Source organism: Talaromyces stipitatus, genomic scaffold (assembly GCF_000003125.1).
Source record: "Talaromyces stipitatus ATCC 10500 scf_1105507295527 genomic scaffold, whole genome shotgun sequence".
NCBI lineage: Eukaryota > Fungi > Ascomycota > Eurotiomycetes > Eurotiales > Trichocomaceae > Talaromyces > Talaromyces stipitatus.
Genome location: NW_002990114.1, coordinates 742215 through 765237, shown reverse-complemented (window position 1 = coordinate 765237; position 23023 = coordinate 742215). Strand labels below are relative to the sequence as shown.

Below are 23023 nucleotides of genomic sequence, written 5' to 3'. Positions count from 1 at the left end.
AAATAGAAGAGAAGTTATAGATAGGTTCTTATTGACTAGTTAAAAACAGCTGCTTGACTGGCTCAATCTCTCAAACTGTATTACTACACAAGGCAAAGACTCATAAGTCTGTTCATGACCCCATAATCACCCCCCAGCATCCACTCTAAAGTAGATGACTCTAAACAACCTGTGCTTGTTGATGATTGATGGGATGATTTTCTTGACCGATCCCGGATTTATCATGACCCTCCATTGGTCTGAAGCCATTGCGGAATACAGGACTTTCCTGAACCTTCGCCCAATCGTGTAGCATGTACCCATTTTCTATCGAACATTTTACCTCTTCCTGACCACGTGGAACCATCTCAATTTCGTACGAGGTGATGACCTCGGAGAGTATAGACTGTCCTGCCACAACTGCTCGGAACCCGTCAAGTAGATTTGAGACATCGCATATGCAGTGATTCAATCCTTGGCCTCGGTCTGGAAGTACCCAAAATCAGTACAGAGTTTGAATTGCAATAAAGAACACTTACATGGTGGCATCGGGTGTGCTGCATCTCCGACAAGAGTGATTCGTCCTTGTCGGTTATCCCATGGCTGGGGAATCCAGTAACTAATATCGGCTTTGTGGATTTGAGTATCATCCGGAATCCAAGTGAATGCCGAGTGTGCAGGCTCCCCAAGAGTCTGGGCTTTTGCACGAATTAATTCGAGCCTCTCCTTGTAGGTCAGAGGATCGTCTCCGTCTGAGAACCATGCCATTGCCAAATGGAAGATCCATGACTCTGGGTGATCTGGGCCGTCTGGCATGCTGGAAACTAATTTGTCTAGTTAGCCTCCAATTGCCTCGTGATATTAACCATGATCCTATTCATAACTCACTGGATTGGAATGCATGGAATGACCTGTCACTCAGCGCTAGATAACTCGTGGGAAACTTATGGCGGAGGTACAGAGCCTTCGCTGCATCGTTATACGTGACGCTCATGTTTGTGTGAAAAATGGGAAACCGGCTGACCGCGGCCTTTTCTGCACTTCCCATTGCAAACTCTCGCACTTTGGATCGAGGACCATCTGTGCCGACAAGAATAGATCCGGATACAATGCTTCCATCCGCGAAGAAAGCCACAACTCCTTTACCACTCTCGTTAAAGGCAACATCGACCAAATTCTTTCCATACTGCACATCAATGCCTACCGCACACAACGCTCGCATTTTGCTTCGTGGTACACGCAGTCCCTTGGCGTATGGTACTCCCGTCAATAGGTCACCCGATTCGCCATGGATAATGGGATAGTTTCCGCCAGCTTCGATTGGAATGGCAGGGTTGCAGGACACCTGAGTCATGTTTTCATATCGATCTTCGGGAAGAAGGCGTTGAAGACGATCTAGAGACCAGTGGATGGCCATGGTCCATTCATTGCTGCGGTAGTTCAGTGCCGCTTCTCTTTCAAAGATTGAGTATCGAATTCCTTCCTGTTTTTGATTGATTCTTGTCAGTGGAAAAGAGATCCTTGGTAGATAGACTAGTAGCATACCTTCTTCAAAGCTTGGGCTAGGATGAGACCTGTTATTCCGGCGCCGATGATGATGACGTGGACGTCCTCTTGTGGCAGTTTTGACTCCATTGTAAATTCAGATGTTGACGGAATTGTGTCACGACTAGCCGAGCAAAAGAGGAAACATCTGATGTCGTAAAATCTTCCTTAAGGCCAACGGTAAATTAAGAACTAGAATCATAGAGAGACATCTTTCGCTAATATATCCATGGGCTGCTTACCCCGAACTCCATCGGGGCTCGGATTCCTTCCTACGCGTTGTCCTACATCGACCAAATTCGGACCGATAAATCAACTACCGTAAATTAGCACACGTTGAAGACGAGTACATATCCTATTATCTTCTCTCTGGTTGACCTGACTTTGATATGAATTCCGAGGTTTGTGAGGAGGTTACGTCTTTTTTCGGAAACATAATGGAGAACGCTATATTTGAAAAGGATGTAACTTCAAGGAAACTCATATCAGTGGTTCTGGTTACCTTATTTACAGGGGTACTTTGATTCTGTTTCAGTCCAGGGAATTCTTAAAACATAACTGACTTGCTTCTCTGATATAGCCGTCTAGCTGGGTTCTACTTTGTATACTCTACAACGTCTTCTTACACCCTTTACGGAAATATCCAGGACCTAAGTCATGGCACGCTACACGCTTACCCTGGTGCTGGTACCAATACCATGGATGTCTAAATCGAAAACTGCTCGAGTTGCACCAGCAATATGGAAAGACTGTACGAGTAGCCCCAAATGAGTTGTCATTCATATCAGAGGCGGCATGGAAGACAATATATGGATCACGGTCCAATGAAATGATGAAGGATCCGGTATTTTCTCTTCATACCCCGACGGGTGTGCAAAGTATGTTTCATACCTGTCGACTATTTGTAACACTTGACTTATATTTATATCAGACATCCTTACTGCTGATAGACCTACTCATACCCGACAAAGACGCCTGCTCTCTCATGCATTCTCGGAGAAAGCGTTGCGAGAACAGGAAGCAATTATTCAAAGATATGTCAAGAGGTTAATGGAACAACTCGCCTTACGATCAGGTGAGGGGCCACAAGATGTTGTTCGGTGGTTCAATTTCACTAGTATGTTGTAATGCCATACTAAAACCAACATCCTTTTGTTGCTTTCTTACCAACGTTCTACACAGCATATGACTTGATCCGCGACCTTTCCTTCGGAGAGCAATTCGGCTGCTTAGAGAATGGAGAATACGACCCATTCGTCCAATCAATCAAAGATATTTCAAAAGAACTTACCATGATACAAATGTTTAAATATTATGAGCTGCTGGGTCTGAGAAGGTTTTTCATGCCAAAAGCCATTGCAGGGACACGAGCACAAAATATGCAACGAGTCATCCAAACAGTGGATCGAAGAGTCAAGAGCAAGACGAATCGGAAAGATTTCCTGCACTATATCCTCGCTGCCATGGAGACTGATAAAGGCATGTCTCGTGCAGAGATGGACGTTAATACTTTTTCATTGAGTATTGCTGGTTCAGAATCATCGGCTACTTTACTTTGTGGATTTGTCTTCTATACCCTCACTCATCCCACTGTTTACCAGAAGCTGGTCACGGAGGTTAGGGAGGCGTTTCAATCCGAGGATCAGATTGTGATGGCAAATGTTCATCATCTTACATATCTGAATGCTGTTCTGCAGGAATGTTTGAGGGTTTATCCACCTGTCGCTGTGACACTACCACGAGTAGTCCCCGAGGGTGGCGAAGTGATTGATGGAGGATACGTTCCAGCTGGCACAACCGTCGGGGTAAATCATTTCGCATGTTATCATGACCAGAGAAACTTCTATCGACCCAACGAATTTCTCCCCGAACGCTGGATGCCCGGTGCTGAAGATGAAACGTCCCTTTTCAGTCATGATCAGCGAAACTGTTTACAACCATTTTCGCTTGGACCACGGAATTGTCTAGGAAAGAACTTGGCTTGGGCGGAGATTCGTCTTATTACGGTTCATCTGATATATCTCTTCGATATGGAGCTGGATAGAAGCGTTGGCGATAGGTGGACGGAACGTCAGAAAGTCTTCGGGTTTTGGGATAAACCGCCCTTGCTTGTTCATTTGATGCCGAAGCATAAGACAACTATGTGATTGGGTATGTTCGAAGCTCTTTTGCCGCCGCAGAGATACAATCTTACATGGTCTCAAATTGTCGTGCACTTGTCAAATCCATCATCCTTTCTCTTTAGCTACATCATTCGACATAACATGGGAAATAGTTAAAACATTCTAGTACAGGAGACACAACTTCTTTGCGTTATAGTAATTTGCATGGGGCTTTGAAATGTTTTATGTATAGTGAGCCTGCCACCTAATCCTCGCTTGTCCTCAAACGTTTCTTTGCACGGGACTGATCAGAAGGTAAAGAGTGCCACTGTATAGTATCCGACATGGGCTTGGAATGAGGCTGAGGTACATCCAGTAACTGGGTGAGAAGATCAGTCGATGACACAGTCCCAGAAGGATGAATCATGCTCTGAGCATCCAAAGTCGTAGGCGGATCTAATGTTGTTGAGACAGATAATAAGCTCTCCCAACTAAAAGGTCCACTGGTCGATGACCCATGTGGTACTAGGTGAGATAAATCGGACATGTGTCCATTCAGAATTGACGGCATGGAAGAAATCATGGTTGTCTCAGGCTCTGGGGGTAATTGCGGATCTGAGGATGAATTTGACTGAGTCGACTCGACTGCAACTTCCAACGAGGAAGACTCTGACGCGTATGAATCTGATCGGCTTCGTCTGAACAAGTGTGCACTATCAATCAATTGATTGAATATCCTTGTCACTCGGCTATGATAGCTTTGCGGTGGCATTTGAGAGCTGGCCTTGGTGTAACACGCAGAGACTTTGCGTAACAGATCCCAGTCCGCACTCGAGTCGCTGTCAACATCACTTTCATTTCCTTGAAAAACAAGGTTCTCAAAGAGGACAAAGAATGCTGGCACTGAGAAAGCGTCGAGCAAAGCTGCAAAAGATTTACTGTTTGTTTCGCATGTTAGAGAAGTCCCCGTTCTGGTCGAGGGGATAGTAGTACCAGTGGAGGAGTGGTAGGCATGAATGACCGAAGGACTACGATCTCCATGTGCGATTAATAAGAGTAAGCAACTAGCTCTGGCATCTGCAAAAAGCCTTTCTCTCGTATGACGCGTTTCCGGATCGAGCTTTAGGGCTATAACGCGGGTGCTGAGGAACTCCATCGCAAGGAAAACATGACGAGGCATATACGACGCACTTATACCACTGAATATACTGTAATCACTTGCGAGTTGGTCCAGATGCTGTCTAATAGACTTAGGGGTTGTTGGCTGGGACATTTTCGAGTGCGAACATCTTCGATACTCCGAGGCTGCACAAGTCATGTGGTAAATTTCGTCTTGGATCATTGCCAGTCGAATATGGCTCGAAATAGATGCCTGCCGCTCTGCAACGGCTTTCAGTTGAGTGGTGATATCGCAGTCATAGCTAGGCAGCCAAGACACGGATCCTCGAGTGATGCATAGACTCTTGTCACGGATGTACAACGATTGAAGGACTTTGGCTCGCTCAACCGCATCATCATTTAGACTTGAATCTGAAGGAAGAAGTCCAGACTTATGTAACCCCATGGTCCTAGCCAGTATACAGGCATGAACGAACAGGAGCTCTGACCATCCCGGTGGATCGAATTGTTGTGCTGCAACACTCTAAAGGCCATTGACATTAGCCTCTACTAAAGTCCAGAGGGACGAGACCAAGCTTACTAGAAGGATAAGTGTTTGCACGTTGATCAGTCGCGGTGTATTGAGTAGCCGAGAGCTGACCAGCGCAGCCCGGCTCGGGAGCATGGAGCAAGCAAAGTCACCAAACAAGGCGCTATCTGCCTGTGTTGAAATCTCCATACCAAGTACAAGTAAGGTAATAGCCTTGAGGCATACCACCCACGTGTCGTCCCCTGGCCTAGCTGGTTGTGAATAGACTCGTTCAAGATTAGCAAGCAGATTCTGTTGCACAAAGATATCTGTTGCACAGTCGATATGCTTGAAGAAATAAGCAACAGCAGCAAGAGCTTGTTGTTTGGGTGGCAGTTGAGTTGGGAATTGGTCATTGTATGGCGGAAACGGTTCTGTTCCACCAGCAGTCTCACACAGGGCTCTTAGCAATTCTTGAAGCGCACTGGATTCAGTGGAATCGGCTATGGATAACGTCCGCAGTTGGAGACGATTGCAAAGGGCGAAGGGCGATGAGATTCCGTGATAACGATCGATCATATCCACATCACTGTGGAAGATATGAGAATAGGTCATGTCATCTGCTAGCGAGCCTGGGCTTTCCGCTTGAATTCCTTCATCTTCGTCCTCCTGCTCGTAGCTTTCGTTTTCATCTGACCGCCCTGAAGATGCCTGCATTCCGATACACTCATCATCATCGAAGTCCAAGTTCCGGGCCATAGCACTCGAAAGACGGCCCAGTTGCAATTCAATAGACGTCAACCGGCTCTGGAGCTGATCGACGCTGTTACACCTTGTAGCGGGTCAGTACTATCTTCCAACCCTAAGTCAGATACAACCATCAACTTGAGCTTACAGCAATTTAGTATGATTCACCCTCCTTACAGGGTTCTGATAGACACAGGTTATGCCAACATCCCGTTCGCAATTGCTGCATTGAGGGCGTTCCCTACCACAACGGATCTTCCGCTCACGGCAGCGGGTGCATGCAAGATCAGGAATGGCATCTTCCGATCGATTCTGTTACGATATTTTAGCATTTAATTCAACTTTTTCATCGGCTGCATGGCTTCGATTACCCGTCTGTCGGTAGCCGGCATCGTGACAGGAAGACAACAGGTCCACCACCTTTTGTTCTAGGATAACCCTAGTAGTTAAGATCCTTGACCCTGTAGTAGACTATGTAGAGATAGAGAGTAATAGCAATGATGTTCGTCAGGTTACTGTTCAGACTACAGGTGCGCTCCAGAATCGGCCACTGGGGAGTGAACCTGACTATATATGCTTGTTATGGTTGGTATTTGCTCATCGCACAGTTTGGCCCCTCAGATTATGCTTACAAAGTCTGGATATGGTACTAGGAATCTTCACTTACAGCTGCGGGAGACTTCCAATGAATGGCAACGCTTTCGGCGCAATGCCAACAATGATCTTAATCGCTTGTCCGAGATTCGCAGCTTCAATTTAAGTCTAGACTGTCATGCCACCAGAATAGACGCCGTGTCAGGCTGTAACCAAGATTTCCTGAGGCCATAAAGCTCAATAGATGGTCGTTCTATCTTTGACAGGGGTCAAGCCCATGATCGGAACTATTTATCATCGTTTCGCTTACAGGACCAGTAGGAGATATTACTGGCAGCAGTATATGCAATATTCAGCCGAACAGGCAATACGAAAATGCATTATAGGAAGGAGATAAGAAAACATAGGCTATAACTATTCCTTATGCTCCACCATGCAAATGCTGTCACGGTTTAGTTTATAATTGTCCTGCTTCGGACTTTTAGTTTTCGTTCACAATCCCTGCCCATACCACATCGGGACGTTGATCTTCAAGTTATACAGGATTCCCCAGAGAACCATATCCACGATTCCTCTGGCTAAATCGAGATAATAATGCAAGCTAAAAGGCTAGGAGCCGAAGCATAGATCTTGAGAAGCAAATCAGTTATCGGTGTTTATGTTTGTGGCTTGAGCTATAATATCATGCCGGACAAGTTTTAACACTCGAATCATGCTATAGACGATTAATACAGATGATTAGTACATCTAGATGCAGAAAAAGAATGTTCTTTTCTCTTTTTTTTTTGGCCATCAATGACTCGGGATGTTGTCACAGACTCTAGGCAGAACAACCGGCCCCCAAGTCTCGGATGCACCGAATCTCGGCCTATCCGCAAGCAGCTTCAGGAGCTTCGTTGGACGTGATTCATTCGCAGAAATCCCAGCTTGCATAAAAGCACTGTAACATCTGTTTGTCATCCGTGGCATATTGTGCTGAATCATTGTCGAAAAATCTTGGTCACTGCAAGCACATACCATGTCTGGAATACGACTCTTGTACATGAGCCAACTCACGGCTTTGGTATTCTCGCAATCAAACTCGTCGCTGTTTGATCCTTGCTCCCACGCACCAGAGGATGTAATGGTACGGGACATCGTGGTGATAGGTGGAGGGACTTCTGGGACGTATGGTGCGATTGGACTGAAAGATATGGGTAGAAGCGTTGCAGTAGTTGAGAAGAACCCGCACTTTGGAGGGCATGTTAATACAGTGAGCACAACATACCACCATCAATGTGTGACAAAGCTGATGTGGACGTGATTGATGTAGTACACTGATCCTGAGAGTGGACTTGCGTTAGACTTTGGAGTACAAGGGTATGGTAATGATAGCATCACCCAAGCTTTCTTCTCCCGGTTCGACATCCCTCTCATTCCCTTAATTCAAGGAAATGGGGAAATTATCGCGGATTTCAAAACCGGAGAGAATGTAAGCACTTTAGTGCCAGGTTCTAGCATGGTCACCTACAGCGAACAGACCAGTATGCACTACCCAAACCCAGCACTCGGTCTACACCTACCTCAACCTGTTCCGGAAGACCTCCTGCTTCCCTTCAGGGACTTTGTCAACAAGTACTCAATCCAAAATGCGACATATACCATCTGGAGGTATACCAGTCCGGGGAAAGACCTTCTTGACCAGCTTACATTATACGTCATCCTGGGCTGTAACGCAGCTTCTATACCATTGCTTGGTGGTCGAGGTCATGATGTGATGACAAGAAATAATTCCGAGTTGTTCGGAAAAGCAGAAGAAGAATTTGGAGACAGTGCTTTGCTCAGCTCTCAAGTCATTGCAGCAAGTCGGTCTAATGATAGCGTTTCGCTCGTGGTGCAGACTCCAACGACGAAGAAACTCATACTCGCATCCCAGATACTTTTCAGTGCACCAATTGTGCTTGACAATCTCAACAATTTTGATCTTGACGCTCCAGAATCCGATCTCTTTTCGCAGATTTACTATTCGTATTGGTACACTGCTTTGGTGACTGATACGGGATTACAACCCGGCTATGTTTACGAACATGCCGCGAGTGATACGCTGTACAATATTCCTATAGAGCCCTATACATTCCGAGTTGGAATAACTCGGGTGAGCAACATTCATACCGCTTTCTATGGCTCGATGGAAGCATTGTCCGAGACTGAAGTGAAGGCACGGATAGCAGAGAATATCCAAGTTCTTTCTGGTAATTCGAGCACTCCTCGCTTTTTGGACTTTGCAAGTCATGTTCCATTTAAACAGCAAGTTCCCGCCATAGCTGTTGCAGATGGTTTCTATAATAAGCTCAACGCTCTTCAGGGATATCGTGGTATGCATTATACAGGAAATGCATTCGATGCGTCCGGATCAAGCAGCCTGTTTAATTTCACTTTGCAGTTGTTACCGAACATCAACCAAGGCATTGATGCTCACCCAGTTGATCCCAGCATGGGAACCTGCAACAATGCTGGAGGAACTTCTGAAGATACTCCAGCCTCTGAAGGTACTACAAACAGTTCTGATGATATTACAGACACTTCTGACGATACTATAGCGGCTACTGAGGATGGCACAGGGACATCTGAAGATACAACGACACAGGTTTCGGAGAATACTACAGAGACTTATTAGTATATCTCAAATGAGGGAGATGTATCTCTGAGATTTTGTATGTCGCTTCGTATTGCGATATATCAAAAGTAGACTGTGCGATAGAATTATAGTGTATTTGCTGAATCAAGAACCTGTCAATTTTACAGAGCTCGTTTTCTTAAACGGGATTGCTAGGCTTGAGATACGTAATGCAGAACGAAGGGATTCGCTTCCAGTACTTTATCCAAACACAATCTTCGGTATGATGTATAGGGCAAGTCGCTGATTGTAATCAGAATCCTGGATCCGAGTCTCAAGAGGCTGAAGTACAACAACTAACGGTATATCTCGCATGGTTCTGGAAAAATCGTAATAAGCCAAGGAAGCCATGTCATGAAGTTCCTGCTTAGGTGGCGTTGTCAGCAATAGATCCTGCTAAGAGCATGTAGATCAGGCCTTGGAATGCATCCATCACGAGATCTAAATTTAATCCCTGATGAGGAAGGTTCGAGATATAAATACGAGAGAGGTACAACTTGGGTATTGTAGTTTCCTTGTTTGTATATGTCGGATTTGAAACCTATCCTAGTCCGTACATGCATATGATTGCTCGAAATTTTGATCCTGAAAGTTTCACAGCATCCGAAGGAGCGGGTCATGGCCTCAATATATTCCAGCAAATCGAACCAATCGAGCTTCTTCAGGCAAAAAGCCTCATCTACATGTGATGATACGGGTCCCCCGGGACCGGGCTCCGGTTCACATGGATGAGATTTGTCGATACCGAGTACCTTTATACATTGAACGGTAGATGAAAAGCGGAACATCAAGTGTAGGAGATTTCCTATCTTTCACCACTCATTTTACGACTTCCGTCCTGCTCCGGTTATCGAGCTCGTGTAGATACGTCGACTTGTCTCCAAGCCACTCCATTACCCAGTACCAACTACATCAAATCATGGCAGATATGGGTGACTTAGTTCTTGCTTCTCTGCCCGAAACCAAAGCAAAGTATGTACGCCTTGGAAAAGGCGGACTACGTGTTTCGGTGCCAATCTTAAGTGCAATGTCATTCAGTCATAAGGACTGGTGTTCTTGGGTCGTTGAAGAAGAGCAAGCCCTGACCATCCTCTAAGGCAGCATATGACCGTGGTGTAAACAACTGGAACACTGCGAATGTGTACAGCAATGGTATCAGCGAGGAAATCATTGGCAATGTAAGCCTTGCTCCCCCAGTATCTTCGGGAAGCATGGCTGTCGATAGGCTTTGCAGTCTTCTATCTGCCCAATAAACTCATTGAATATCTTTAGGCCATCAAATCTCTCGTGAGAGGATGTTTATCAAGACCCAATGCTCTAGTTGGGTTGATGGCTCGCCCAAATCTCGGGCTCGGTTGTACAGAGAGAAGTGCGCAGCGAGTAAGGATTTTGTGAACCAGGGTGGGCTCCCGAGAAAAGCTTTGTTCTCGGCTGTCGATGCAAGCCTTCGGCGTCTAGGCGTTGAGTATATCGACTTGCTCCAGATCCATAGTTTTGATTACAACACGCCAGTTGAAGAGATCATGGAACCATTGCATGATCTTGTTAACAGCGACAAGGTACGGTATATTGGGGCTTCTAGCGTCTGGGTATGTGTACCACAACCTGTGCTGCAATCATAGCGTCCTTGGTTTGGAAAGATTACACCTTCTGTTTAGACATACCAATTCGCAATGATGCAGTTCTGTGCAGAGAAGAATGGATGGACAAAATTTATCAGCATGCAAAACCACTATAACCTGCTTTGCCGAGAAGAGCGGGAAATGAAAAAATTCTGCAACGAGACTGGCGTCGGTCTCATTCCATGGGCGCCTCCTTGCAGAGGCTACATTGCGCGACCAGTCTCGTCACCACAACCCTCAGATCGCACTGCGGTGGAACTAAAAATGGGGAGGATCCTATCCGTTGGGCAGACGGAGACTGACCATGCCATTATTAATCGAGTGGAGGAGATAGTACAGAAGAAAGGATGGAAAATGAGTACAGTTGCTTTGGCGTGAATTGCCAAGCGAGCATCCAGTTCGATCATTGAATTTCAGTTCAGGGAGAAGATTGATAAAGCACAGAGAGATAAAGAGTTGACGGCGGAGGAAGAAAAAGTATCTTGAAGAGTTGTACGAAAGTAGGGCTGTTCAAGGACACTTCTAGTGAAGTATTGGATACCTGTCACTTTGCTTGAGGATATGAAGTACCTCAAAATTGATCTATATGGTTTTACCATAAATAGAAATGTTGATTGAATGAAAATATTATTACAGGCTTTGAAGATTTTGTAACTTATAGTTGTGCTAATAATTGCTACTACTCAAGTTGATTCGGGTTAGGGTTAGGGTTATAATGAAATGAGTCCATACTTAACGTCATACTTAACGTCATACTTGTTGTTTAGTAGATTCCTTTCATTCTTCACGAGAGTATACATAGGTAGTAAGCAGATTTCTTTTGTCCCTGAGAATTAGGGTTGTTCCCCTTCAGCCGCATTCTTGACGGCGGACTGTAGAATGCTGAGTATTGCCCTTCCAGGGCGTAATTGGGCAAACCTGACGATTGTCGGCTCTTTGCTTCCTAGATTCTGTTTTGGGCAAGAATGGCAGAAGTTTTACCTAATTCGAATCTTTCTTACAAAAACCATCCGATCTTCGGTCCTTTTCCACTCAACGACCACCTATCGACAAAGGAAGGGTGGTATCACAAAGCAAGACAATATATTCCGGATCATGGCGGTAGATCTGTCTCTTTTGAGATAATTTACGGATAAACTGGTCTGGAATCTCGAGTATTGGTTACACAAGTTCGCATACGACGGTCATTTGCGTCACATCCGTATGGGAAATTCTGATATATCGATTCCGGAGTCCGAGCAGATGTATTTATTACACAGCTGCCAAGGCTTCATGCATATAGTGTTGGCTATGACTAATAATATTTTCGCCAGAGTGTCTACAAATCTCTTGTGCTTTCTCAACAACGCAATTGATACAGTACAGATTGGTACTAATCTTCCAACACTTTCATGGCAATACGAACTATTCCTTCACACCAAGAGCAGAGTCCATTAAAATGGCTCAATCTGTGACGGTCGCTCAAGATTCAAAAACAACTTTATTCCTAGGCGTAGCTGCATCGACAGAGAAAACTAAGTGTGAGGAAAAGAGAAAAGCTGGCGCTGGGCCATGAGGCTCTTCAAATACATACTGTCATAGGATGAAGGCCTTATAGGGAAAGCGGTCTATAATGGCAGAATTGCGAGATCATATCAACTTGTTTGTAGCTTAGACCTTCCCAAGCTTAGGATTTTCATTAGAATAAGCTTATCGAGACGTCACACAATCAACCTCTTCCAAGATGCCGAGTATTAGGGATCGGCACAGATAAGTTACTGTATATTGTGTCTAACTGTAACTGTAACTGTAACTGTAACTGCAAGTTCATGATATATTTAACTGCATAACTTAACTGCGGTTCAGAGCTGTAACTGCTAACTGGCAGTTATGCAGTTATTAACTGTGCTTTTGAAAAATATATTGATGAGTGTTGGTTTATATGTGCAATCGAGATTCCTGGCACCGACGCGAACCAAAGAGAGGTCACGTGAAGGTACACGTGACCTCGTCAAGCAAGGACTATATAGACCGCGTCGGGGCCTCATTGAGAGAAGAGAACACAGACGATTGAATACATTTTGACCATAGTACTTGGAGTACCACCTGAAGCGCGTGTACGGACGTACGTACATTGTTTTATTGGCTTTATAAGCCAACCCACAATGAGGCTATTTCTCAATTTTTGATTGGTTCAGAGGATTTAGCTAACTACTAGCTTTGCAAGAATTTTCTAATATTCAGAAAATTTGTCAACTACTGCGAGATAATCACATTTCCTACCATTGCTATCATTGCTGCTGCCCTTCAATTCACAACAGTTTGCTTGAAATAAATATGGAGACACGTCGGAAAAGAATAAATTATCGACTCCTTAATGATGGCAGTGATGAAGAGGCCGTCTTAGAAGACTGTATTGATGATGACCTTCTTGCATTGAATTCTTTTCTTGCGGATTCACCATTTGATGTGCAAGCAAATTTCGATCACTCAGAACTGTCTATTTCTTCCTCAATTGCTCCTAGCGAGTCTATATCGCAAAAGCAATCTTCTTTGCATTCCAGCAATGACATCTTATCTCACGATCCTCAGCCAAGGAAAAGGAAACGTTTGGATCAAAGTTCTTAGCTATGGAATATGTTTAAGATTGTTCCCCAGCAAGGTAATACCTTTATTGATCCACGGACTAAAAAAAGCAAAGAAGAAAAAGATATATACTGTCAATATCTTGGCTGTAATTGGAGAATTCTAGAGTCTAGATGTGACGGCTCAGTCAATAGATGCCTGATTGATGCCTTTGAGCCTTACACGTGATCCCGCTAATATGTCAACCCCGCTCAGCGATCGCGCACTCCATTCTCTTTCTTCCTCTTCTCATGTTTTGTATTCTCGTCGAATAGCTCCTAGATTAGGCATAGCAATGGATTGTTATGAGATCTGGCTTGGCACCTTCACACTAGAAGAGGAGGATCAACCAGTAACTTGGCTTTGCATTTAAGCTCAAAGCATAATATTAATGGTGATATTACCCGAGAAAATCCTAATGGCCAGTCATTACACCAATAATCAACTATTCTATCTTTTGTTCAACCTAGCAAAACTCTGACTATGTCGCCTCAAGATATACAACAGAAACTTCGAGACAACATCTGTTGATGGGGAGTTACTACAATGCAGCCTTTTCTAGCTGTTGAGACTACTTCATTCCAGAAAATATTTGAAGATATTCCAGGTATTAACCCACCTTTCCGGTCTACAACTACTTATAAACGCTACATTGAGACAGAATTTATCAAGTACAGGAGCAAAGTTAAACAAGAACTAGCTAAAACACGCCAAAGTATTACTCTCTCTCTAGATGTTTAGACAAGCAAGAACGAATTATCTATAATTGCAGTTATTAGACACTGGTTAACAAGCAATTTTGAGTACAAGGAGCGGGTTCTAGAATTTTCAGAAATTCAAGGAGAGCATACTGGAGAGAATCTTGCTAAGAGTATTGAAAATATGCTTGTGGAGCTAAATCTTGAATCGAAACTCTTGACTATTACAGCTGATAATACAAGCAACAACGAGGCTCTCTGTGATCATCTATATAGAAATCTTTTAAAGAGGTTTGATCCAGATCTTAACAATACAGAGATCCGACACTTAACCCTATGATTCCAAGGAATTAACAGCTTTATTCGATGTCTTGCACATATTCTGAATCTCATTGTGAAGCAGTTTCTTTCAGCTTTGAAAACTGGGGATATAGAGTCTGTAGGTGAGGTCTGTGAGAAGCTTCATGACGGGAAGGATATTCCAGAATTAAGTGCTCTTGCAAGACTTCAAATTCTTGTTTTATGATTAGCTCGATCACCTTTGCGTTGACAACAATGGAAGAACTCTTATCGAGATGCTGGTCTTCCAGAACGATATATCAATTAGGATGTTGAAATGCCATGGAATTCAGTATTTCAAATACTGGATCAGGGTCTCCAATCAAAATGACAAATTTTTAAATATCTTAAAGCTTATCTAGTTCTTCCTTAGTTCTTTATACAGGACTGGAAACGACTTCAGCAGATACACAAAGCCTTACACCGATTTGATGAATTTACCAGGCTTATATCAATGCAAAGCCCACAAATCAGCTTGTCCTTGGCAGTGTACTATGAACTCTCCGATCTCTTACAAGAGATTAGAGATAGAGAGAATGACTTCCAAGATTTTGACCTTGATATTTCAAGAGCAGCGGCATCAGCTATTGAGAAATACCAGAAGTATTACTCTTTTATGGATGATTCTAATACATATTATGCAGCTGCAATTCTGGATCCTCAGGTTAAAACCCGACTTTTAGAACATGAAATTCCAAATTCAGATGCAAGGACCCTTATTTAGGGACTTCGAGAAGCTCTTCACCAGCAATATCCTCCAATCCCTGACATAGAACTTTCTATCTTACCAGAAAAGCTCTTGGGGCCACAATCACTGGAATCTCGAATGTTTTCTAAGCTACAGCCTCAAAAAACTCAAATTTCTACGTCAGATATTGACCGGTTCTTTGATACGCCCACGGTTCCAATACCACAGGTGTTAGAAAACAAAAAAAAGAGTTGGCTGCTTTCTTGGTGGAATACTCATAAGGACGAATATCCATGCATGGCACAAATTGCGCGTGACTTTCTAGCAATTCCTGGATCAGAGGTTTTTGTAGAACGTTTATTTTCTAGAGGGAGAGATTTATTGGGATTAAGACGGCACAGGATGAATAGAGAAATTATGAGAATGTTGATGTTGCTAAGATTACTATTTATCCTGTACATAAAATTCTATGTCTTGACTGCTGTTACAACCATCCGGAAGGCTCCTATGACTACTATACCCCCTATCTTCTATACTCTATTTAGATACTGCGTCTCATGTGTCTTGCAGGCATATATCCATACACTAGAAGCATAATCTGTTATAGGTGCCACTGTTGCTGTAAATAACTGCCTTGTAGTTTGTAGGGAGACTATCTTTAGTCTTCTTAATACTATGATGGTCTCTAATCCTCTAGTTGCTGTTCGGGCAATATGTTGCTTGTAGTGTAGTTGTGCATCCATAACTACACCAAGAATCTTAGCCTGCTCTTTTGGTTTAACTGACTCTCCCTTAACTATGAATATAGCTCTGCTTGATTAATCTCTTTTCCTAGTAAAATGCACAATGGCTGCCTTTTCACCCTCAAAAGTAGCTCTACTTTGTTTCTCCTAGTTGAGAGCCCTGTTGATTATAGCCTTAATACTAGGTCAATTTGCTTTAGCAGTTGGCCCTGTCACCTAGGCTGTATAGTTATCTACAAAGGCAATTGAGCCTCCTGAGGCACTAATCCTATGTTACACTAGATTAGCGTTGAAAAATAAAAACAGTATTGGAGATAGTGGCGACCCTTGTGGTAGACCTACTTGAAATAATTCTTGTTGTTTGCTTGTTAGACTGTTAACTGTAATAGTTGCTGTGCGGTTAGAATAGAAAACATTAATCCACCAAATTATATATTCAGGTATCCCTCTTGCCCTAAGTCTCTGGAGTAGTCTCTCCTTGTAGACTCCATTGTAGGCGCCTTTGATATCAAAACTGACTATACTCAACACTCTCTTATTCCTCTATGCCTTGTAGATCTCTTCCTGGAGCAGTAGCAACGCTTATTCTGCAGAGCGCCTCTTTCTTGCTCCAAAATGGTTAGTTGGTAGTAGGCCATATATTTTAGTAGCATATAATATTCTCTCTGTGATGACCGCTTCAAGTATTTTTCCTAGTGTTGAGAGTAGCGATATAGGTCTCCATGATTTAGCTAGCATGTAGTTATCCTTCCCAGGTTTTTTAAGTAGTATGATCTTGGCATTTAACTATTGGGAAGGGATTTCCTCATCTTGCAGTGATATTTAAAAGATGAGAAATACTCTATCTTTGACCACTGGCTAGAGCTGCTTCCATACCATTACTGATAGGCTGTCTTCTTCTAGTACTTTCTATGGTTTAGCTTCAAATACTTTCCACTCAATCTCCTCTAGAGTTAGATCTAGCATGTGGACTGGTTCCCTTTGTTATTATATTCCCTTATCCTCAATTCTTTCTAGTAGTGATGGGAAGAATGTAGTAAGCAGCTCCTTAGCCTGTTCTACTTTGCTATTAGTAATGGACCCATCTAACCGCAATAATAGTGGTATTTTATTGTTGAATGGGCTACCACTAGGCTTTAGATATTTAGCTGCCTACCATATATTAGTATCGTTGGCAAGGAAGTCTTCCCAGTGTATCTTCTTCTACTTCTAGATTACATTATAGTATTTCTTTACTGTATTTTTAGCCTGTTGTTTAAGCTTGGGATTTATGTATTCCCTCCTGCGCTAAGATCTGGCCTGATTTCTCCAGTAGATATATATATGGTGGAGTTATGTTAGATCTGTTGTCCACCACCGCTTAGTATATAGTGAGGGTTTTGCTCTCAGTGTTAGTTCTTAGACTGCTTTCGTAACTACTGTTATTAGGTGATCTGTCTGCTCCTGTACTGAGTCATCTAGAAGAACTACCTGTAGATTGGTAGCTATTCTAAATCTGATTTCTGCCCATAGTGTGTTCTTCAAGAGCAGTCTCTCCTTGACTAGTCGCTCTGGGACAGATATATCAAACTTTATCTCAATTACTTGATAGTCTGATCCATGGTTTGTATAGTGTATATTTTACTGTGCCATCTCTTCTACTAGCTCTGTTGACGCTAGCATCAAGTCAATTATTATCTCTCTGTCTCCTAGTTGCCATGTTTTTATGCCTCTAGGTAGGAGGCTGTGGAGGGAGTATTTGCTTATAAAGTCAACTAAATTATTAGTCTCCCCTTGTCTCGTAGGAGATATCTGATCTCCTCCCTAGAGTTGGTTATGTCTATTGAAGTCTCCCATTATCAGCATATCTGTCCGTGTTCCTCTCCTACCCTGGATATCCACTACTAGGCTGCGTAGCAATCTAATAGTGGATATCAATGCTTCTTCACTGTTCCCCTCTACATAGACTAATACTACTAGCACTGCCCAGTCTGGGAGTTGTAGTATCGTGGCAGTGAGATCTGGAGATGCTACCGGAATCTGTTCAGCCTCAATATCACTCCAAACCCATAACATGCTCCTAATTGGCCATCTTTTATTATGTCTCTCTATAGGTATTATCTTTGTCCAATAGTGGTATCCCATTAGGCTTATCACTACAGTATTTTCAATCATCTATACGTGTGGCTCAGATACAGCCACCACTCTATAGTCTCTAATTTTATTATTATTTATTAGGCTTTGTTGAACTGCGTCTTGTTTGCTAACATTCAGTTATAAAATATAGAGTGATTTATGCATTAGACTATGCAAGACAAACTTGACAGTTTCTGTTAAATGACTCATAAGATTCTCCACAAGGAATGTATTTTAGGATTGGAGCTTGGCAATTACTATGGTGGTGTCCCTCTTTTACATATTTACTACATATCTGGGTCTTTTTATATGAAAAAGCCTTATGTCCTATCTCTTGACAGTTATAATATTGAAATGGTCCTATACATGGTTCAAAGGCTCAAGTGTATGTAGATTCTCCTGCTATGTTGAAGTAGTTACCTTCTAGTAGGCGTTTGGCGTCTGTTCCTTTAGTAATATATACTACTATAGATTTATACACTTTATTAGAGTCCTTCTTGCTAAGCCAGGTTATCTTAGCAATATCAATATTGTTCTCTTTTCCTAAGGCCTTGACTGCTCCTGACAGGACATTACTATCCATATCTAGGATTACTGTCCAGTTAGCATTGTCGATTTTGACTAAGTAGAGCTGATCTTATAATACTCTCTATCCTGGTATATTTAACTTTTGGGCAGCCTCTTTGACCTGTATGATCTTGTCCTCCTGTCTACAAACAATTTTGACTCAATCCGTATTCTTTGGATCCTTAATTACTACTGCATAGCGCCAGGTCTCCATTCCTTCATTTTCTTGTATCTCCTTTTCGATCATTTGTCTGACATTGGCTATCTGTGACGGCTGGGCATGGCTCTGCGTTCCCGTCTCAGTTCACGGATAGGGCTAGGAGCCGTGTAACCCTATCCGCGCCATATTGGGAAGTGATATCAACATCAGACGTCGGAACTGGATAGGGAAAGGCGCCTTGCACAGAGATTTACATGAGAAGCGAGAACCAGACCTTTACTTCATTTCTTCCTTTTTCCCCTTTATGCTTAATATTACCTGTCGACAAGCACCTCTTGTACGAGATAGTTAGCTAGAATAGCGTACTCAAACCAAGCAGATTGGCACCGTCACACTATCTGTGCCTTGGATTTGTCTTCTTCTCTAACGCGAGACATATCAATTGTGCAGAATAGTATATTAGTCATTGTAGAAGGCACTGGAGGGCCGAGAGGGCCTAGGCGTATACCATGTTAGTGAACAGATTGGCTGTTAGTTATGTTTGCGAATAATGGCCGTGAATTGGTCCGCATTAGAGCTGCGTTGGCTGGCGCTTTCGCGATGGTGTCTAGCTGCTCCTGGGGTTGCTTGCAGTCTTCCGCAGATTGGCTTTGGGTTGCTTCTATTTGGGCCTATAGTCCCTTGATCATGTTATTTTGTTCCTAGATGATTTTTTCTTATTTATTGAGCATTTCTTTTAAAATTTTGATCTCTTGATAGGTGCCCTTCAAGTACTGAAACATCTTTCTAAGTATTGCTTGGTTTTTATCCTGAGCGCACTGTCTCTCCTCAATCTGGTTAGTAGCTTTCCTAACTGCAGTTAGCTTTACTTTTGATGTCGTCCTCCTAGTTGCAGCGGTGGCATCGGTGCTATCAGCACCTTCTAGAGCTTCTCGAGCTCTCGTTGACGGCACTACGACGCGTCCTGCACGCGTCATTACGGCCGGATCTTCCTCCATCGCGCCTCCAGCCCTCTTCGTCTTCAACCCAACTACCCGGGATCTTTCCCAATATCCTAGCTCAATATGATCTCTTCCTATATCACAGATAAGTTCAATTTTGTCGATCCCGGATGAGTGGGAGTGTCCCAGAGTAGATAGTTCCCGGGGCTATGAAGTACTTAAATACTCGTCCTTGAAGGGTATGTCTGGTCTAGCACATAACTACTTGCGCGATGTTGGACCTGTTACCAATCCGTCTTAGCGGCACTCCATTTTTCGCTAAGGAGCGGCTCTATCCTAAAATAGTCTAGTTCTATAGTTTAGTACTGCTTTCTAACTAGCTTCCCCTCTGCCCTGCACTCCTTTTCCTGTTTCCTTCTGTAGATTTAGAACGACAAGCGTTTCATTGACGCTAGACCCTTTTGGTAAAACATTTGCGTTGCAAGCTTCTTGCAAGTTACTGTAATACATGGACAGGTACTCAGAACGACAATTTCTTTTGGTTGTAGTCGGTGACAAAACGCTCTCACAGTTCTGATTCTAGAAACTTCTTTGTATTAGATACTCTCGGCTCCGTAGTATCTGTACGGCTAATACTTTCCGTAAATAGTCAGAGTACAGAAATGCGAAAGCCAAACCTGTAAGACACTGTATCTAAACAACATGGACATGTATAGAGACTAACTAGATAGTGGTATGCATGCATATCGCCTAGGCCAGGGTATGTACGAATTCACCACCACCACCACTACTGTATCTAAATCCCTTCTATAAGTCTTCCATCGAGTATCACAGTGGAGAAATTCATCATATTGCTTCTTATGGGCTGGGGGTGGCGAGAGCATCGGCGATACTGAAACTTGCCAACGAGCGACTTCACGGTCGGTGAAGGAAATACAGTGCAAAGATCGCGACTAGCTGCTGCCATGATGAATTACTACATCTAATGCAATGCTTTGCACAGACTCTATTTCCAATCACACGTCTAATGTGAAAGGGAACTTATGTCATGAGCTGGACAGTATGCCTCTATCCTCTCTTTATTTGGCTCCCTGCGATTTCCACGCAACCGTAAAAGAATACTATCTAGACTTTGAGAGGGAGAGATTAAGTTGGGGAACGGGAGGTGGAGGAAAGGATGGCAATGCTATGCTGACAATTGGACGACAGGGGAAGGGGGGATGTTTTAAAAGACAGCCATTTCATATTGAAAGAGGAGCAGAGAGAGAATCTATTGGAGTAGCTTGGGTAGCAGATTCCAATGACCGACGAGCAACGACATTTTGGGTTCTGCGAAGGTCTTTGAGCGTGGAACGGGAGTGGGACAGTCATATATGGCCACAGGGAATCTCATGGATCACGGTTCGAGCCGGATGGTACTGCAGTGTTGGACAGGCGGGACTTGGGGGTGAGAGGGAGCTCCTTGGTCAGGATTGATGGAGTATGGATTGATGTGCCCGCGGGGCACATTAGATAGCACCGCTTGCGCTCCCAACAACAGCCCAAAGCGCTGATCACATCCGGCTTTAGCATAATACAAACTTGAAGATGTCGTTGGAGATAAAGTATTGGCCGTTCTTGTCACGCATCAGCTGGAATGCCTGAGTGTAGTTCATCGGGCGCTCCTCATCATCGGCCTAGCACGGGATGGGTGTTAATCGTAATAAAGGACTGCCTAGGGAAATGGATAAGCTTGCACCGTACAAAGAACTGACCAATCACCAAGATCATGATGCAATAATTGGCGAGAGGTTGCGCGTCGAATGTAGAGACCTCGTGCTTGACCTTCTTAAATGGCAGGGACTGTTGCATAAACCCTTTTTCAGTAGACAGAAGGCCTGATGGAGTTAGAGTTGCCGTACCTCTAGTTTCTCAATGATAGAATTTGTACCGAGTATAGAAGCGGACTCGAAGGTCAACAAAGACTCGTCCCGCTATTATATATATTAGTTCACTCATGTTAATTCCGCACCTCGGATAGATAGCACCCACGTATAGGCTGGCGAGCGACTTGCGGTCCGAGTCGTACGTCCCGTAGTAAAACTCAATGAACTCCCCTATTTGTAGGTGTATATGTTAGAGAATTGAATATACAATTTAGGGAAGAAATAAATTGGGAATTAGGCATAGCATACTGGCAATCACCTCTAAGTCTGGCAATATATAGTTTAGACCCTGTTGTTGCTGTTGATGCTGGAACTTACTGGTGCCCATTTTGCAAAGTGCCGTCGACCGAACCAACTGTGAGAATTCAGAATATAAAGTTACAGACGAAGTCAGGTATAGAAGTGACAAGAGGCCGGCTGCTGAATGATTTGGTTATGCTGTAGCAAAGATTCAAAGTTGTACGCATATTTGTAAGTGCGAAAGCTCATAATGATGGTAGGTGTTATTATTTGTCATACCTGGTGCAACCAATCCTGAAACCCAATAAATATTACGGCACGATTAATAATTAACTCAGCAGGGATTAGTTTATCGCACTTGTGATAGGCATTCGCTCACCAATTAGCGCCAAGGGTTAGAGCATCCTGGCACTCTCGACTAACCTGGAATTGCGTTTATATTCCTGTAATCTGTTTCGTTCTTTCTTCGTGGCTACTCCGGAAGTTCAGAATTGGCCTTCACCTATCAGAGCTGGAAATTTTTTCATGGATGGTGAACCGTGAATGACAGCTGATACGCCCTAACTGCCAAAGGCAAGAGCACAGCTTTGATGGACTTGACCAAAATGGGGTTGACTGCCTCGCGAAGGAAGCGCACATCCAGTACGGTGACCTGGCAACACCCCGCCTTCAGCTGTCAGGCCTGACGCCTCCTGCTCAAATAGAGCAAGGCTGGAAACGGCTCTACCATTGGGCGTTCAACGGGGCCAAGGATGGCTGGCATTCCGCTTACGGAGTTGAATATCTCTTACAGAATAGGGAAACCCAAGCCGACAGGCTTCCAATGGATAGTAATCCATGTCAGGACTGTTTCCGTTCAGATGACCCTGGAGTTTGAGGGCGGAGGGGTTATCATCTGCCCCGCCATAAACAGAGACAGAGACAAAACTTCCAGCGTATGAACCACACACATACACACATAAACTGTAAGCAGAAGTAGCAGCACCTATTGTTATGTGGCCAGCACAGCTGTTGTAATCTAGGTTGATAACGTTCAGATGTAGCAAGCGGCCGAATAACATATTCGAACTAGCTCTTAGCAGTGAGAAAACAATTATCATGTTTATTTTTGCCGATCAGACCAATTCTGAG

The 23023-nt window shown here is 43.6% G+C and overlaps 8 protein-coding genes across 8 annotated transcripts, besides 3 other annotated features; 4 read left to right on the top strand and 4 right to left on the bottom strand.

Annotated features, from left to right (window-relative positions):
- Window positions 1-160: 160 nt before the first annotated feature.
- TSTA_083270 (monooxygenase, putative) lies at window positions 161-1614 on the bottom strand (the record flags this gene model as incomplete). Its single annotated transcript, XM_002478012.1, has 4 exons — window positions 161-465; window positions 519-803; window positions 868-1462; window positions 1525-1614. 4 exons carry the CDS (start codon window positions 1612-1614, stop codon window positions 161-163), a joined length of 1275 nt encoding a protein of 424 aa, XP_002478057.1.
- A 355-nt stretch (window positions 1615-1969) lies between these two features.
- Window positions 1970-4196, top strand: TSTA_083260 (cytochrome P450, putative). The gene is made up of 4 exons (XM_002478011.1): window positions 1970-2039; window positions 2105-2402; window positions 2456-2641; window positions 2707-4196. The coding sequence occupies exons 2-4, from the start codon at window positions 2354-2356 to the stop codon at window positions 3669-3671; spliced, it is 1200 nt and encodes a 399-aa protein (XP_002478056.1). The 5' UTR covers window positions 1970-2039; window positions 2105-2353; the 3' UTR covers window positions 3672-4196.
- Window positions 3892-6392, bottom strand: TSTA_083250 (C6 transcription factor, putative; the record flags this gene model as incomplete). Its single annotated transcript, XM_002478010.1, has 4 exons — window positions 3892-5268; window positions 5326-6085; window positions 6149-6312; window positions 6372-6392. The coding sequence occupies 4 exons, from the start codon at window positions 6390-6392 to the stop codon at window positions 3892-3894; spliced, it is 2322 nt and encodes a 773-aa protein (XP_002478055.1).
- Window positions 6393-7568: 1176 nt separating this feature from the next.
- Window positions 7569-9250, top strand: TSTA_083240 (uncharacterized protein; the record flags this gene model as incomplete). The annotated part of the gene is made up of 2 exons (XM_002478009.1): window positions 7569-7846; window positions 7907-9250. The coding sequence occupies exons 1-2, from the start codon at window positions 7613-7615 to the stop codon at window positions 9248-9250; spliced, it is 1578 nt and encodes a 525-aa protein (XP_002478054.1). The 5' UTR covers window positions 7569-7612.
- Window positions 9251-10545: 1295 nt separating this feature from the next.
- TSTA_083230 (aldo/keto reductase, putative) lies at window positions 10546-11250 on the top strand (the record flags this gene model as incomplete). The annotated part of the gene is made up of 2 exons (XM_002478008.1): window positions 10546-10839; window positions 10909-11250. The coding sequence occupies 2 exons, from the start codon at window positions 10546-10548 to the stop codon at window positions 11248-11250; spliced, it is 636 nt and encodes a 211-aa protein (XP_002478053.1).
- Window positions 11251-13800: 2550 nt separating this feature from the next.
- Window positions 13801-15642: a mobile genetic element.
- TSTA_083220 (uncharacterized protein) lies at window positions 14750-15237 on the top strand (the record flags this gene model as incomplete). The annotated part of the gene is made up of 2 exons (XM_002478007.1): window positions 14750-14827; window positions 14887-15237. The coding sequence occupies 2 exons, from the start codon at window positions 14750-14752 to the stop codon at window positions 15235-15237; spliced, it is 429 nt and encodes a 142-aa protein (XP_002478052.1).
- Window positions 15643-15680: 38 nt separating the features above from the next.
- Window positions 15681-18128: a mobile genetic element.
- Window positions 18129-18139: 11 nt separating this feature from the next.
- Window positions 18140-18160: a sequence feature (AT_rich).
- Window positions 18161-19502: 1342 nt separating this feature from the next.
- Window positions 19503-20694, bottom strand: TSTA_083210 (uncharacterized protein; the record flags this gene model as incomplete). Its single annotated transcript, XM_002478006.1, has 2 exons — window positions 19503-19934; window positions 20560-20694. The coding sequence occupies 2 exons, from the start codon at window positions 20692-20694 to the stop codon at window positions 19503-19505; spliced, it is 567 nt and encodes a 188-aa protein (XP_002478051.1).
- A 598-nt stretch (window positions 20695-21292) lies between these two features.
- On the bottom strand, window positions 21293-21980 carry TSTA_083200 (nuclear transport factor, putative; the record flags this gene model as incomplete). Its single annotated transcript, XM_002478005.1, has 5 exons — window positions 21293-21403; window positions 21471-21569; window positions 21629-21700; window positions 21759-21823; window positions 21971-21980. 5 exons carry the CDS (start codon window positions 21978-21980, stop codon window positions 21293-21295), a joined length of 357 nt encoding a protein of 118 aa, XP_002478050.1.
- Window positions 21981-23023: the final 1043 nt, after the last annotated feature.

What these genes read in the sequence shown, in the direction of transcription:
- TSTA_083260 (XM_002478011.1), top strand. Translation starts at nt 2,354, where the DNA reads ATGATGAAGGATCCGGTATTTTCTCTTCATACCCCGACGGGTGTGCAA. An exon ending in TACCCCGACGGGTGTGCAAA is followed by an intron (nt 2,403 to 2,455) that starts GTATGTTTCATA and finishes TATTTATATCAG; the next exon opens with ACATCCTTACTGCTGATAGA. An exon ending in TCGGTGGTTCAATTTCACTA is followed by an intron (nt 2,642 to 2,706) that starts GTATGTTGTAAT and finishes CGTTCTACACAG; the next exon opens with CATATGACTTGATCCGCGAC.